Source organism: Camelus ferus, chromosome 27 (genome assembly GCF_009834535.1).
Source record: "Camelus ferus isolate YT-003-E chromosome 27, BCGSAC_Cfer_1.0, whole genome shotgun sequence".
NCBI classification, from domain to species: Eukaryota; Metazoa; Chordata; class Mammalia; order Artiodactyla; family Camelidae; genus Camelus; species Camelus ferus.
The window spans coordinates 7,017,749-7,035,259 of record NC_045722.1 but is presented as its reverse complement, the minus strand read 5'-3'; the positions used below and the strand labels follow the sequence as shown (position 1 = coordinate 7,035,259).

The 17,511-nt window shown below is 48.8% G+C and overlaps 1 protein-coding gene across 3 annotated transcripts in view; it reads right to left on the bottom strand.

Annotated features, from left to right (window-relative positions):
- The window catches only part of TBC1D2B (TBC1 domain family member 2B), a 71,717-nt gene that overhangs the window by 7,967 nt on the left and 46,239 nt on the right, over positions 1 to 17,511 (bottom strand). For all 3 annotated transcript variants that reach the window (XM_032469099.1, XM_032469101.1, XM_032469100.1), the window contains exons 7-11: positions 14,053 to 14,163; positions 12,859 to 13,052; positions 9,420 to 9,914; positions 6,850 to 6,967; positions 1,009 to 1,194 (exon numbers count right to left, since the gene is read on the bottom strand). In XM_032469099.1, the coding sequence (XP_032324990.1) occupies positions 1,009 to 1,194; positions 6,850 to 6,967; positions 9,420 to 9,914; positions 12,859 to 13,052; positions 14,053 to 14,163 (1,104 nt within the window). The remainder of the gene's footprint in view (positions 1 to 1,008; positions 1,195 to 6,849; positions 6,968 to 9,419; positions 9,915 to 12,858; positions 13,053 to 14,052; positions 14,164 to 17,511) is intronic.

The following is a 17,511-nucleotide window of genomic DNA, read 5'->3' as shown; positions in this document are numbered from 1 at the left end:
TTTTAAATAGGGTTCTTTCTCTTAACATCCCTACCTATGGCCCAAGAGGAAGCACTGTTTAAGCCCTGAGAATTCTTTTTAATAATGACAGACTAGATTTAAAAAAAATAACGTACTACCATGTTAGGGTGTGGGGTAATACACACACTTTGCTGGTGGGAGGAGACATTGGTAAGGCCCTTCTGCAGGGGAATTTGACATTCTCGATGGAAACTAGCCTTCTGATTCTGAGTTTGCCCTTGACCCAGCACTTCCATCTCCAGGACTGAACCAACAGACGCACTTGCACACGTGTAGAAAGACATTATTATAAGGAATCCCTGCAGCCGTCTGAAGTGGCCATCATCAGAGGACTGCTGTATGTATTTCTGGTTCATCTGTAGAAGGAGATACTATGCAGAATAAAAAAAAAAGCCAGGTCTACATATGTCCTGATATGGAACTATCTTTGAGAAATAACACGTTAGAGAAACAGTATTTTATATACATGTAAGACACCTTGAGAGAGAGGTGTATGTTGAAAAGAGCAACTAGGAGACTGGGGGACCCCTTTCTACTGCCCACCTTCAGTTCTGCTGCACTCTCAGTTCTATGACTTGAGTTTATCACATAGCACTTATTCACAAACTTAAAAAAAAACAAACAAACATAAAACAGACTGGGTGGGAGGCCTGTGGTCAGTCGGGCTCTGAAGCTGGCCCTGGATCTGAGCCCCTGCTTACTCTGGGCCTCGCCCTCCTCACCCACACAATGGGGATAAGACCACCATCTGCCTGACAGGGGCTGAGGCTCAGACTGCAAACCACCGAAGCCCCCATGCCTGGCACGGACTCAAATGTCTCTGATGAACGAGCAACGACTGCTGTTTCCTGCGACCCCAGAGTGGCCTCCAGCGGCACCCGGTGCTGGGATCGCTCTGCCCCGTGGTAAACCTCACACGTCCCAGGTGAGCTGGCCACTCCGCTGCCACTGCCACTACCCACAGAGTCATCCAGTGAGCAGACCCACCTTTGGTCCCTCGTAAAGGAAAGAGTCCCATATTTTAAAGAGTATGTCACTGACGACGCTGTCCACGAACACCACCAGAAACCAGTTGAATGTGATGAGGGTGTAGTCGACTCTGTACTGCTCAAAGTGGGCGTGCAGCCGCGGCAGCTTCTCGCTCATGAGGTCTCTGAACACCCGCTGGTCCACCTGGAGAGGCAGCAGAGGGGAGAAGTACATGGGGTCCGCTGAGCAGCCAGCAGGCAACCTGGGGCCCCAGGGCAGCTGTTCCAAATGCTCTGGTGGGGGGCTCACCCCAGAGCGGATGGCTCCGTGCACATCGCAGGGGCCCCTCCAGTGTCTGCTGACTGTCATTCTTTCCCCAGGCCATTGGACGAGGGGGGTGGTCTACGGCCTGGAAGCCACGCCTGTACTCAGTGAGAACAGGCTGCTGCAGGGCCAGCAAACGTCAGCCTCGCTCCCCCTGCACGTAAACCCGGGGGGCTGCAACAAAGGGCCGTAAACCCGGACGAGTCCCAGGCCGTAGAGGAAGTGGAACATCACCACATCCATTCAACAGATACTTACTGGGCTGCGGGGGCAGCGAGGGGAGCAAGGACTCCAGAGTTGGACGGACCTGAGGTTGAATCCCAGCTCTACCTCTTTCTAGCTGGGTGGCCTTGGGCAGATTATGTTCCAGGCAGCTCTGTGCCTCATTTGGAAAATAGTGAACTCTCTCCCAGGCCTACCGGGAAGACTACATGAGACGTGGGTAAACTACTTGTCAACACAGGTGGCTGTTAGCCCTCCACACTCCGTGTCAGGCTGGGGCCAGTGCTGGGCGGAGAGGTGAGTCAGGCTCTGCCCTGACCTCGAGGAGCTGAAAGACGAGGGGGGAAGCCAGACATCTGGACTGTTCCACTAGCTGTGGTCAGGCCTTGGCAAAGATGAGTTCACAGAGCGCTAGAGAGGCCCCCGGGTGGGTCCCGGCCAAGCCTGGAGGGAAACAGCACCTGCGGCGGGAACCCGGGGTTCCAGGCAGGAGGGTAATGAGGGAGGCAGCCTTGCCTGGCAGAAGCCACCACGTCACTGACAGGAGATCTCATCCACAGGCCAAGGGCTTTTCTAGCCTTTGTGACCCACAAGAAAATACACGTCAACGGGCACCTGGTCTGTGTGCGTAAGTCAGAAACAAATGCTTCACAAACAATGCTTAACCTCACAGAGAAAACTCTTTGATGCTTCAGTTCTACTCTATTCAATTTAATTTGATGGAAAAAAGAAAAGCTAGTGCCAGCCCTCTATACCAATTTCTCTACCCATGTGTGAAGAACTCAGCAGGCAATGAATGAGAAGCATTTAGAGGCTTTAAGCAGGAGAACAATGCGGTTGGACTTGTACTTTGGATCCATCCCTCAGTGGAGGGGGCTGAGCTGGAGGGGAAACCCCATCCCACCCAGGGCAGAGGTGACGAAGAGCTGACAAGGAAACGCGGTGGGGAGGAGAGGAGCTCATGGATCAGAATTACGTGGAGGTAACGTCTGTTGAAACTACGGACCCCTCAGGTGTTAGAGGTAAGGAAGAGGGGTGCTCAGAATACACATGCCTCCCACCTGGGGCACGGAGGGGGCAGCGTGGTCCCTTAGGGCCAGATCACAGCCATGAGGGCTGGGCTAGGGGGAACTGGAACATGCTGGTACCCGAGGGCATCTCTACCAGGATAACTGCTGCCCGCCAGAGAACCGAGGCCGAGGCTCTATGGGAGACCAGGGTGGAGGGAGAGGCCACCACAGATGAATAATGAAACTGAAAGAAAGAGACCAGCTGAGGAGAGCAAGCCACAGATGCACAACAAGCCAAAGCCAGGCCGCCCAGGAACAGGGGCAGCGGTGAGCAAGAACCGAGTGCCCATGAGGTGTGTCCACCTCATCCATGTTCTCGGAACTGTGCCGTCGTGGGAGTATGAACTGGTACAACCATTTGGGAGAGCAATTCGGCAACACCTGGAAGATGAAGACACTCACACCCTACAGCAAGTCTCCTCCTAGGAAAGAATCCCAGAAAAACTTGCAAAACTTCCACCTGCATATCAGTCACGTTAAAATACACGTGTGGTAACTCTTGGGATTACTGGGACACTAAAATAACTAGAAACAATCTAAATAAATGTTCAGGGGGAGGGTATAGCTCAGTGGTACAGTATGTGCCTAGCATGAACACCTCGTCCTGGGTTCAATCCCCAGAACCTCCTTTAAAGTAAACGAATAAACCTAATTACCTCCCCCACAATAAACAAATACATTTTAAATGTTTTAAATAAATAAATAAATAATGTTCAAATGACATTTTTAAATGTCCTTATTTGGGACAATCCAAAACTTTGGAAAACTCAATTGTTTATCCTTTGGAAAGTTTTTTTTCTTTTTAAACCTAGAAGACTTGACAGTTAAAAATTTAAAAAAACCCTAGGTTTAAATAGGTATTATTAGTTAAAATTTAAAACTTTAAAGGGCAAAGTAAAGTTTAAAAAACTAAAAAAACTTTTTTTTTGTTTTTACAGAAATTATTCTAAAGCACTGTAAAGTCACCCTAGGGTGCACAGAGGATAACAAAATATAGGAATCATGGTTGGAAACATACAATTTTGACTAGTTTGCTTTCTGACTAAAAGAAACAAAATTTCAAAGATCTAAATCGGCTGAAATGAATAATTAATTTTTCTTAGAAAAGTTAAAAAACAGAAGTAGATAAAAAGTTATAAAACCATCCCACGGTGTGCAGACAGTGCGCAAAAAGTATCAGCCTCTCCCCTTCTCACGCACATCCACTCCCCCCACCCATAAAATTCTGACAGGAGGACCAACCACCGAGAGGCAAGGTGCAAGAGCAGCACCCATCGCACGCGAGGTAGCCGTGGCGGCCAGCCGCTCCTGGATGCCCGCTTAGGTCAGTTTTCCTGAAGGCCCGGCCCCCCACAAGGCAGGGTCAGCGCCGCGCACTAGTGAGCGCTGGGGCCTCTCCACCCTCAGCATTCCAGCAACGACTACACGTCTGCACACACGGCACGCCTGATGCTGGCCAGTCCTGGCGATGAGAGACGACAGGGACCATGAGCTGCCTTTAGGGCTATAAACAGGCCAGGGAGACGGGACGGACAGCTGATCATCAGGCCAAGTGATGGCGATGTGACCCACTCTGCCTGGAGGGTCCGGGGTGAAGACGCCTAAGGGGAAGGGGCAGGCCAGCTGGCCTTGAAGCTGAGGAGACCCAGGCGCACACCTCTCCTCCCCATCGGACTGCAGATGGTGCTGGTTCTTGAGGCTGCCCACTGCTTGGCAGAGGGCTGGCGTGGAGCAGGCTGCCAGGGGATGCTTGCTCGGGCCTCTGTTCAGCCACTCTGAGCTCAAGAGGACATGGAATGACTGTTTCAGTCTCTGTGTCCTCAGCGCCTAGTGAGGTCCTGGTGCGCAATGTGCATTCAGCCGAGGGAAGGACGGAAAAGCCGTGGAGCATCTGGGCTGCAGTGCAGTGTGCCAGGGGCCCGGGCGCTCGGCTCTGGCAGGAGGCGGCTGACGGCGTTTTGCAAAGCACAGCGCTGAGAATGACTGTGCACACAAAGCTATCTCCACTTTAACAGGAGCCCTACACAACATTCATCAGAGGAGAATGGTCAAATACATCACTTCCATTCACCCGATGGATTATTATAGCCACCAGACGTAATGGCTGAAAACTGCATAATGACATGGGAAAATGCTGTGCTATCGCGTGACCCAGCGAGGATGACCATGTTCTCAGTTTGGATACCTAAATGTGTTGGAGGGGGAAAGTAAGAAGGAGATGTATCAAAATTCTACCTGTGGGTTCTCGAGCTGGTAGGGTAACAGGTGATTTTTCATTTTCTGAATATGTATTTCTGTGTTACCTAACTTCTCTTCAGTGACCACCTGTTGTTTTAGTTAGGGGAAAAGTCTCCTTAGAGTTTACATTTATCTTTATGTAATAATGTGAAGCAAACTTTATCTTAGATTCACATACTTAAAATAGGTCTTCCCCTTCTGCCTATAATAACAATAATAATTTTACTGGGTTTTTTCAAATGTAAGCATATTATACTTTTTAATGCATCACCTGAATTCAACCTCAAACACTCCATTCGAGGGAGTATGGCACTTTCCTGCACCTGGGGAAACTGAGGCATGGGGATGTTATGTGACGTGGTCAAGCTTGCTCACAGGAGAGAGCTGTGGCTTGTGACCCAGCCTTGTGACCCCTCACCCAAGATCCTCACCAATGTGCTCAACCATCCTCAGTGGAACTGAGAAAGAGCAATGCTTCATTTTTCTATTCTGAAACATTGAGGCATCTGAGATTTTGAAGCTATGAGCTTCCAGGTGTCTAAGAACACATAAAACTTTCTTCACTGGCCTCTTCATTTGCACCTGACTGTGACTGCTGCCTCCTCTTCCCATCACTGTTCATTTCCTACCAGTTTACACACTATTTTAACAAAAAATAATCTCTAGTTTAATGAGCAAAGGGAAGTGATCACAGGGAGGCCGATGTGTGCGCTTCTCCCAGGATCAACTGACACCATGAAGCTGGGACAGGGACCCGGAGGAGGAAAGCCGCTCTGCAGAAGGCAGAGCTCACCCTCCCACCATCCTCTCTCAGCACTCGCTCTAAGAGGCAGAGGCAGTGGCAGGGCGGGGGACAAGCTTGGGCCTGGAGCTGTAGAGGTCTGACTCCAAACCCCAACTCGGGCGCTCAGCAGTGGCACCTCAGGAAGATGCTTAGTGGCTTTGATCCTCAGTTTTCTCCCAAGAAAAGTGGGAGTAACGATACCTCCACGCGTACGGCTTTGCGCAGCTGTGCAGCTGCTGGCGTGAGGCTGGGGCTCCTCGGCCCTGGGCAGAAAGAAGCTCACGTAAGCTCAGACACTCTCTGCTGGGCGAGAGGGATGCTCAAATGAAAGACAGGGCTGCAGCCCTTAAGGCACAGCTGAGCAGCTGGAAGACGAGAAGACACTCAAGGATAATCCGGTAAGGTAACTGCTGTCACTGGGGTCCCTGCTGCGCCAGAGCAGCAGGAATGGGAGGGGCCGTGAGGCCAGGCCTTGGGAAGGCAGGGAAGTGCCAGGCCTCCTGCTGTGGGCGGTGACTGAGGGCCCCAGAGCTGCCCCTGGGGACTCACCACCGCATTCATTTACAGAAGCCGTCTTGTCCCCAGCTGCTTTCAGCCAGTGAGCAGGGCAGGGGTACTAACACAGCCCTTTCCCATGAGACATGTGCGCCTTTAACAGGTGACCTTGGCTTGAGGACTCTGCATTAGCCTGGCCAAAGCTTCCTCAGAGCCGCACAGCAGTCTGAGATCTTCTCCCCCACCCCCCACCCAGAACTCCTTCCTTCTCCTGGTCTTGGGGTTTTCGGAGTCTTCCCTGGGCCCACCCCTCAGTCCTTCACAGATGTTTCCCCTTAGAAATCTCTGGCACGTCTGCTTCTGCCTTGGCCTCTGCTTCTCGGAGACCCTGAGCTCACACACTCTGGATGGTAGCCTAGCCGGCCAGGCAGGCTGCCGAGCCCAGGGGCAGAGTGCGGAGAGAGCAGTGACCCAAGAGCAGGCCCACCTCCCTGGTCTGTTTGTCTGGATGTAGTAACTGCTCTGCTGGCTCCCAGGGCCCCAGGTGACCCCCACCCGGCACTTGCTCGCTTGCAGACAGCTCAGCCTGGCCTTGGTGGGCGCCTTCTTCAGGGGTCAGTCGCTGAAGCCACGCACATGGAACCTCCCCAACCAAGGCTTAATTCAGGTCACATTTCAGCTCTAATTCTCAAGTTGCTGACTGAAGCACAATATTTTTAGAAGTACCTGGGATCCTAAAAGAGTCTTTGTGTAATAGTCTCGAGGCATGAAAACTTCCACGATGGTGACTAGACACCAGAAAGCATCTTCTTGTTCCAGGTACAGGAGGGCCACTGCCACCAATCTGCAAATGGAGAACAAGGTGAGCTCCAGCCCCTGCCCAGCCCCCCGCCCAGACACAGGCAGTGCGGTCTGTCTCCACAGAGGCCTCCGCAGTGTGCCGGGCTCCCTCACGGCCACGGCCATGGCCACTTATAGTTCTCCAAGAAAGAAGACGAAGTAAGTGTTCCATGGGGAGGGAGGTATTTCCTAGTTTGAGAAGCAAAGCTGCATCCAGCCTCTCCTTCATTTGGTTTTTGTCTAAAGATGACAAAATAGTTTCCCAATGATTAGCCAGCCTCATTCAAAAAAATGTTTTCACTGTAAGATTTTTGCTAATGAAGCTAATTCTTTGAGTTTATTGTTCAAGAAGTTCCAATTAATCCTTTTATGCACAAAACATTCAGGGGTGAATGTAAGGGGCAGAGAACAGATGACAGTTTAAAAACCTCTTTCCTGATACCATTCTGCTTGAAATGAGGCTTCAGACAAATGAACCACCATGAGGGGCTTTCTGAAAGAACTGCAGCTACAGCAGGCACGTGGGGTGGGAAAGGGGACCTACGTATTAACTGTTACGTTAGGTCTGGATACTTACATTGTCATTACTGATCCAGTAACCCCAGGTTATGCAAAGACATTCAGGGCAGAAGGATGGAAAGGAAGAGGGGAGAGAAAAGACACTCTCTACACATCCGAAATCCAAGACCTTGGCTTGGGACATGAAGTTCCTGCGCATCACTTACGGGAAAACCCTAAAGCTGCTTCTCAGTTTGTCTTTGTTTTTTTTTTCCTTAAATAAAACTATTGTGAAATCTCAAATTAAAAGGTTAAAAAAAAAGACCTGGGGTAGGTGGGAAGGGATGCCTTGAGTAGGCACGAGTGGGATGGAGAGGAGAAAGATGGACACAGAAAACCAGGACACGCGCCGAACCTGGAGACGCCAGGAGAAGGGGTAATGGGTCTGAAATCAGCAGAGCCCTTGAGGACATCACGTTAGACTAACCGATGTTCAAGGCGACAGGCCTGAATCAATGAGAAATGGCTAGAGTTCTGCTAAAGTTTTGGGTTCTCAGAATACGTGGATGGAGTATTTTGAAGAAAACAATCCAATCCAATAAAATGGTTAAAATTCAGAGGCCCTAATGGTGATGGGGTGGAGGTGCAGAGAAGGCTTTGACTTTCTGGAAATTGTACTTTTGTGCGGAAAACTGGGGCTGTGACAAGGTCAGATAAATGGGGCGCGCGCTCCAGTCCTTGTCAGAACCCTGTACGTTTCAGAGGTTTTCGGCTTCCAGGAATTTTTAGACTGAGTATACAGTGTAAATTGTGGATTTAAGCAAAACAAAACAGTTTTGTTAGGCAATATCTTATTTACAGGCCTTTTTCCTTTTTTTTTAAATGGGGACCACCAAGGAGTAGCCAAAGACCCTTTTACTTCAAGGGCTCAGAGAGGCCACCCTGTCCTGACCACCAGAGAGGCAATGACTTCCAGAAACCACTGCCTTCAGGTCTTAACCAAATAACATTCCAGTTTAAAAACCTTTCTTCCTGCCATCCTCTCATTGCAGACGCAAAGAGACAGCCCTCATCTGGAGGTCAGTAACCCACACTGATGAGGATTAAAAAGGCCTGTGAGCAGCCAGAACAAGTGAGCATTCAAAACTCCACGCGTGCACTTGACTTACAGGAGAGCCACTAAAGAACGCACACAGAGCCTCTTCAGTCTTACTCTGTCCTTGTTCCTAACAAGCTTGGTTACCTGCTCTGACTACACAGAAGAACAGAAACGGACACTGTCATGACTGCAGTGAGCAGTGAGCGGGGAGAAGCACGTTAGCCAGGAAGAGACACCCGGAGGAAGAAGCCGCCACAAGCGCCCCATGTCAGTGATGGAGCCCTCAGCACCTCTGCGGGCTCGTCCTGGTGTAACTCAGCTCACAGTGAGGAGCTTGGGCCATTAAGGGGATGGATGTGGGAGGCTTTTCTGCGTCTTCTGACTGTGGAAGCGGGGAAGGATGCGGACCTGCAGGAGGCTCTAGTCCAAAAGAAAACAAGTTTGGCCTCTTCAAGGGCTAGGTTTCAACCAGCTGAAGGAGTGTTTGGGGCAGCGTCCTGAGTCACAAAGCTCCTGTACAGACAAGGAGCAGCCTCCTTTCTACGTCATGCATTACAAACTAATGAAACCAAACTGCTGATGAAAACCCGAGGGTCGCGGGAACAACAAGGAATCAGAATGAGAAGCCTAGTTGCTTCAAGCAGTTTGACTGTGGTGTTTTTAATACTTTCTGAAAGCATGTCTGTTTCTCTTAGTTATTTTAGAATTGGGGATGTTGCATAATTAAAACTCACTTACCGCAGCTACTTCTTTTTCTTAAAAGACATGCTTTCTTGGCTCTCCAGGAGGGGAGGGCAGTGTCAGGTGTTACAAGCTATCTTACCAGCAAACAGGAACGTTCTGTGGGCCGAGCACCCACCTATTTAGACCTTGGCAGTAGCCGATGTCTGGGTTCCGCCAGGAGAAGGCGAGCAGGACGTTGCGCAACTTCTGTATGCCTTCCGAGGTGGGGCACGAGTAATGCTTGTTGTTGGGCAGAGTCCGCAGCAGGTCCAGCTCGATCTGCTTGGAGGCCGGGTTCTGCTTTTCCAGCGCCTTCTGAAGCAAGGTCTGGAAGTAACCAGGCTTTGTGCCGTCCTTGAATTTCCTGGTGTGAAGGTCCACACACCACTTCCACACCTTGGAACGGTGCTCGTGTGGAATGCCCGCCCGGATCAGGTTCTTTAACTCCGGCGAGCACATCATCTCCCTGTTCATCGTGCTCGCAAAATAGTTTTCCCACTTGACCCCTGTGGAAACCTCCTGGTTTTCTGTGAGGTAGAGGGTCTTCAGGTCCAATGCCCGGACTTTGGCGACCAACTTCTCCTCCTCGTCATCCTCTGGGACAGTCCTAAACCCATAAATGTCATATTCACTGTTGAGAAAAACAAAAGCAAAAGTTAAATGATGCAATCTGGGCAAAAAGGCCAATGAAACAGAAAAGAGAACCTAGAAATCCACCCACGTGTAACGGCACTTTGATATACGAGGAAACTCAGTGAGGAAATAATAAACTTCTTAACAAACAGGGTGAGGATAACTGGCTATCCATATAGAAAAAAATTATGTTAGATCTCTTTTTGATATTATACAGAAAAAAAGTCAATTCTTGATGGCTGAGGGGCTAAATGTGAAAAGCACAGAAGAAAATACAAGCAGTATTGCAAACACAAATATTTATAAGATATTAGGGATGAAAAAGAATTAAGGCTGTGGTAGGCAGAACAATGGCCCCCAAAGACATCCCTGGAACCTGTGAATATGTGACGTTACACGGCAAAAGGAACGCTGCATGTGGAATTATGGATTATGGTTACAGAACTTAAGACAGGCAGATTACCCTGGGTTCCCTGGGTGGGACCACACTAATCGCAGGAGCCCTTAAAAGCGGAAGATCTGACCAGAGAGATGCAACAATGGAAGAAGAGGCAGAGGGGTTATGAGGTGTGAGAGGGCCTGGTGCCACTGTTGCTGGCTTTGAGGATGGAAGAAGGGGGCCACAAGCCAAGGAATGCAGGTGGCCTCCTGAAGCTGGGAATGGCCACACCTGACAGCCAGCAAGGAAACAGAGGCCGAGTCCTACAACCAGAAGGAACTGTATTCTGTCAACAGCCTGAATGAGCAAGGACACAAATTGTCTCCTAGAGCCTCCAGAAAGAACACAACACTGCTGATACCCTGACTGTCAGCCAGCGAGGCCGTGTTGGACTGCTGACCTATGGAACTATTAGATAATAAATACGCATAAGCCACTAAGTTTGTGATGATTTGTCATGGCAGTCACAGAAAACCAATACAAAGGCCTTTCACACACTGCCGCTGAGTGTGTAAACTTGAACACTTTGGAAATTGGATCCAGCAGAGCTGAAGATACACACTCCCTCTAGGTCAGGAATTCCACCTCTAGCCTACATCCTGGAGAAACTCTCTCACGTGGACACAGGGAAACAAGGAAACATGTACCACGATGTTTACTGCATCGCGGGTTGTAAGAAGGGAAAATGGAACTATTCTAAGTGTCCACCACAAGAGAAAGGAATAAAGATGTGATACACTCATATAATGAAGTGGTGTGAGGCAGGTAAAAAAGAATACTCAGGAGCTACATGTACTAACGTGTAATTTCAGAAAATAATACTGAAAGAAGTAAGTTGCAAAAAACCGAATATGGTAGGATTAGCATATTAAAGTGTTTTTGGAGGGGAGGGCATAGCTCAGTGGTAGAGTGTGTGCTTAGTGTGCACGAGGTCCTGGGTTGAATCCATGGTACTTTCATTTAAAAAGAAATTTTTTTTTAATAAATGTAATTACCACCCCTCCCCCCAAAAGCAGCTTAAAAAATAACTATATTTTAAAAGATGTCTTCAAATAGAAGTACATATTGAAGTGTTTAAAGGTGAAGTGATATGTCTGACACTTGCTCTAAAACATTCCAGGAAAAAAAAAAAAAACTTTGGAGGAGAGAGGGTAAGAATAAACAAGATTGGCAAAACATTAATAATTGCTAAATTACTGGGTAACAGCTGCATGTGGGAGTTGTTATGTGATTCTATTACTTTGTATGTTTGGAATTTTCCATAATGAAAAGTTAAATCCATACACACATCTATTGGTCTACTTCTACATGAAGTCTGAAAGCACAGAACAGAAACAGTGAGAGCCCACACCGCACCTGGGAAGACGGTGAGGTGCCTCGGGGCAGACTGCCAGACCGCCCTCACGGCAGCTCCCCGCCTCCGTGAACAAAGCAGGAGTGCACGGTGTGGAGAGGGCGCTCTGTGCCCGGGAACCTGGCCGCCCAGACTGGGGTCCTGTCCTTGCCACTCACCGGCCGTGCGACCCTGGGCAAGTTACATCACCTCTCTAACCGCAGCTTCTGTATTTGCGGAGTGAGGATACCAACAGCCACCTCACTGAGCATGAAATACGAGCCCACGTGTAAAGCCCTGGGCGCAGTCCCGGCACACAGACCTCAGAGTTCTGTAACGCTGCTGTTGGCTGTATTCTGACAGCGTAGTTCTGTCACCTGAGCAGCCTGAACAAGAGGCCAGTGCTGGAGGCACGGAGAAGGGAAGGAGTGGGTCAAGCAGAAACAAGGCTCTGCCAGGACCGGGATGGAGCAGACGCGGGGCCACAGCAGCAAGTGGGCCCTCGACACTGGGCTATGGGGAGCCACAAAGGGGCGGAAACAGGAGACTGGGCTGCGTGAACCTGCAGATTTCTCCTCGCTCCAATATTTCACAAATCTCATTTTTCCGAAACTAGGATGTGAAGGTTCTTAATTCAAGAGCAGTCAGAGGCTCCATGATTTTCTGAAAAATATAGCAATACTGTGCATGTGCCCAAGAGCATTTTGGGGCCAAGTGTGTCCATGGCTCTCATCAGACCCTCAGTGAGTTAAGAACCACTGATCAGGTTACCCTAGTGTCTCCCGCAAATGGAGAAGGGTCCCCACTTAGGGGACCCTCTGCTTTCTCACTACCCGTGGGTGCAGCTGTGTCTCACAGGAGGGGTCTACTCCTAGAAGACTGGCTCCTCTTACAGCAGGACTGGAACCAAGGCTACCGTCCATGCTGGCATGGCCCACGGGAGACAGGTCTTGGAATCAAAGACCTGGGCTGAATGCCAGCTCTGTTACTTGATTATTATAGCAAGAATGATGAGATTATCTGTTCTGATGTCTGTGCAGTGCTTGTCATGAGCATCAAATGAGACACAGACAACTATCTATGTAAAGTTCTCTCTGAACGGCTACTGCTGTTGAAAGAGGAGCTTGAGAAGTGGGTCGCGCTGTCCCCAACCGTTGCTAACACCTTTACCTGACAAGATGAGGCTTAACGAATGCCTGCTCCGAGTGCTCCTGGCTCTCGACCTGCAGAGCGTCCTCCAGCAGCTGGGCTATGACATCCCGAGCAGGCCCCTGTTCTTCTGAGCAAACTGGGGTCTTCATTTCTTGGAGCAATATCAAGTATTTGCTTTCTATCTGGCAGAGCTTGGCTTCCAGGCTAGAATACTGCAGAGAACGTGGTGGTTACCTCCATCCAGACAGAGACACAGGAAAGGCAGTCCTTAAGTACCCCAAGCAACCAGTGAACGACAAGCCCAAAACTACTAGGAAGTGAGCCAGAAGAGGCTGTATCAAAGACCAGAGATGAATTCATGCCACAGGCCCCCTGCTTTGTTTAAAATGGCCTGCGTGGGCCCCCCTCTTCCTTCAAGGGGGCCTGGTACAGGAGAAATACTGATAATAAGGCCTCCGGATGTCAATGCATGTGTCAGCTCTCGGCAGGGTTGAGATGACCAGCAGAAACCAGGCCACACGCCAATTACTGAGGGGTCAAGCTGAGTGCCACTTGGCACCTGGGCCCGAAGCAGCCACCCCATGTTACATCAATACCATCTTAGGATGCTGTGACCCAGGACTAGCTCCCATCTGCCACCTTACATCAGACAAGTCAATACAACCCTGGGAAACATGCAGGAACAGGTTTGGGAAGATGCTTCAAGGACTGTTCAAAAGCTATACAAGATATAACAGCTGTGGACACAGAGTCAATGAATTTCATTTGATATAACTGTAACGCCTGTGATGTCTTTACACTTTGCAAAGCCTCTTCCAGCCACAATCACATTTGACTCTCATACCATGGGGTCCACAGAGGCAGCGCCATCCTCACCATCCCCATTTATAGATATGAAACTGATTCACACAACTCAATCGTGTAAATCAAAATCCAAATACCCCCAAATAATCTGGGGGATCTTAGAACTGTATTTAATTGTTTTTCTGTAAATTTTACTACGTGTGTGAATAAAAGCCACATCTCGGGGCATTTCTATTTGTTTTCATCACAGAGAAAGTGAGACTAAGCACACAGAGCTATGGATTATATGTATTTTAAATATATTTTGGTATCAGCGACCACATCCCTCCAAGCATGGGGACTGAACTGATTTTAAAACATCCATTTTTAAACGGTTTCAGGTAATAGAATATACCCATCCTCACCCACCTTTGCCATTAGATCCCTCTCTCTTCTTTCTGCATTTCTCCGTAGAGCTGACAGTTCCAAGATTTCCTTATTTAGAAATTTATTTTGGGTTTTGTACCCCTGTAGATTATCCTGTTGGAGAAAAAAAGGAGTCCCTCAATTCACATCGGCTGAGTGCTGACTAATTATTCTATATAATCGATATTTTGCTGCCTCATCAATCAAATCACTCTGCTAACTTGGAGCGAGTCTAAGGAGCTGAAAGCTGACTACTGGGCACTTTCCGATTAAATTCTGTGGCCGCCCTTGGCAGCAGAAGGAAGGCCAGGGCTACTTCTGTGATGAAGGAGATGGGGAAATAAATTTACTTAATGGTAGTGATTTTTCTCAACCGATCTTAGGAAATGTAAGTAGGACTTATGCCCTAAATCTATGCAAATATTTTATCTATCTACATTCATTAATGTGGTAAAAGGCAATACCCTCCATTCATTTTCTTTTTAACTACAGAAACTAAACAAGTTTCCTGTAGATTCTCATTTTCACTTGTCCAGTTTATGCAGAAAAGGCTGCACACATAAACAATGCCCTTAACTAAAGAATGACACTTAATAATGAATACCCATAACCTACAGTGCATAAGGCACTTTCAAGGACATGTTCCTCAACTCTTTTACGTTGAAAAAATTCAAACTTATGAAAAAACCGAAAGAAAAGTACAAAAAACACAATACACCCGTCACCTACATTTGCCAAATGTTAACTTCTGCCACATTTGCTTTATGTTTTTAAGAGAACATCACGAGCTGGTGACAAGTTCTGCCAAGTCTGACTAAAAGTCCAGGTCTGGTAGAAGCGGGTGTCATATGTCAGCTTCAGCCCGTAAAACTCCAAACAAGGAAAGTGAAAGGAAATCTCTGAGACAATTAGGGCACTGATTTCTGAATCCTCCCTACCAAATTCAGTCATTTACAGATGTGTTTTTCCCCTACTCTGTTTGAAGTTCCCTAGGAATTTCTGATCCCTCAATCATAGGAGAAACTCTGCTCACGACAGCTCCAAGGCAGACCAGGGGTGGTCAAGAGAAGCACTGAGTCCTGGGCTGTCCCAGGACAGAGACCACGGCCACGCCCCGGAGAGGCATCCAGAGACACAGCGGTACGACGTGGGTCAGGAGGACAGGACATCACAGTCTGCCATCTGTGTCTTTAAGTTAAAATTTGTGTCATCGTCTAAGGAAGTCCTGATCATTTATCTTAAGGATTCTTTCTCTAGAATGATGATGATGATCACAGCAAGCGAAGACTCTGAGGTGCCCGGTGCTGAGTGGGGGCTTTACCTGGAGTACCTCTTTTAATCCTTACAAGACCCTAAGAGGTGAGCGCTGTTTCATGGATGAACACTGAGGCAGAGAGGGGAACTAGCCCACCCGATGTTAGAGTTCCTAAGAGGTGAAGCTGGGTTTGAACCCAGCCAGGTCTGGCTCCACAGCCTGTGCTCAGTCTAAACCACCATCCCATACGGGCTCCATCCCCTTCCACACTGGTGCTTATTACAGTTGTGATTATGCTTTTATCTTTGTGCTTTCTAAACTAAACTGCGGGCTCCAGGAGGACAGAGGCCGTGTACTTTGTGCAGAGTACAAAGCCTGGCGCATGGCTGACTGAGTGAATGAAAGAGTCCGAAGAAGGAAAAGCTGTGTGCATGGAGATGTTCATGAAATAGCAAATCGCAGCAAAGATGACAAAGGTTGATTAAGTAAATAACAGAGTCAAAAGATGGACAATTCTGGAATCATTAATGACAGCAACATAGAAAGTGCCTGGGCTCTAAGGCCGAATGACAAAAATCTGTCTACCACAAAAGTGAACGAATTAAGTAAACATGAAAAAGGCCTGGAAGAAAATATGAGAAAAATAAAGTCTTTAGATCATTAGGGTGGTAAAATCCTGAGCCCAATATTTGTTCCTGCCTCATCATGCTACAGGAACAGAAACTGACCATGAATTAGACCAAAAAAGAAATGTTAGAATATCCTAAAAAGCAGAAATCATTACAGGCCACACACACTGACTCTAAAGCAAGAAACAGAGAGTAACAGTAACAACAAAAAAGAGGGCTTCCCCCCACAGATACACACATACAATTTCTTCCCTACCTAGACAAAGGGAGCAAGCACATGGAAACCACACAGTGTCCAGACGTGAAGGACGATGAGACTCCCCACTTCCGTTCTTCCAGAGCCACACAGGGGAAGCGGGGGTGTGAGTGTCTGCGTGGCATGCAGATGCCTGGCGATAACCGGCCAGGCAGAGCAGTGGCAGAAAACCGGGGGAGGCTGAGCCAGGCAGGACTCACTCAGAAGGCATGGGCCACAGCGAGGTCCCTCCACAACCAGCCTGCCTCCTTTCAAGCTAGGTCACCACTTCACCTGACTGTTGTAGAATTCTGGAGCCACAGGCTTTATAAACTAAGTTGAGAAACGTGGGAGGAAAAATGTCACCCACTATGCTGCACAAAGAAAAGGGCGAGAAGTCGAACTCTGATCAGCTGTCAGCTTCTCTAACAGGAGTGCGTGGAGCCACAGCAACAAAGCGCCCGCTCCCCACCCCCCCCCTCCCCCGTGCACCCTGGCTTGGCTCCCCTGGAAAGCGTGCTCCCGCCTTCCCCCACTGCCCCACACCGCTCACTGCAACCCGGACACCAAACACCCTGGCGTTATTCTCTAAATATTATAAAAATAGACATGCTTGCAAAACAGAACATTCAGCTGACATTAAATAAGCAGTCATAAAATGTGTGTTACCAATGGGGTGTGTACGTAGGGTCAGGTACAGTCTAGGTTGTGGATATAAACAAAAACACTTTCACTGGCAACTCTAACCAAGATGCCGTGTGTTCTTCCTACCTCATCAGCTGGTCACCACGCTGGGTGTGACTGGGAGAGTCACCTGTGTTCAGGAACCAGCGTCCCATCCCTGGGATCAGCCTAGAGAGGGACACAGGGAGGAGAGCTCTGCCTTCCCTCTTGAGTGTCAGGATCTGCCTGCTTTAGGCGCAGGGTGGGAGCACCAACTCTGAGCAGACCCTCTTTCCAGGGGGGCTTGGGAGCCAGGGTCCACTTCCCCAGCAGACCCACACTAGCTGCTGGGAACAACGCTCCCTCATCTGGCCTCTACCAGGTCCTGGGGAAGGCTGTGCAATGATGCTGGTATGAGCATCTGTGCACAGAGGGGGCAAGAAAGCCTCCAGACATTACGAGGAACAATGAAGTTCTAAGGGTGTATAAATAGAGAAGTCTCGGCTGCCTGAGAGCAAGGGAGGGAAGACGTGAAACTGTTCTGAGCTATGGTGACATCGGTGGACTCAGACTTTCATTTTCCAAGGAAGCTTCTTAGAAAACAGTTATCTGACTGTAAGTCCTGTGACATTTGTTTGGAAAAAAGAAAAAGCACAGCTGCTCTGTCACATCAAATGAGC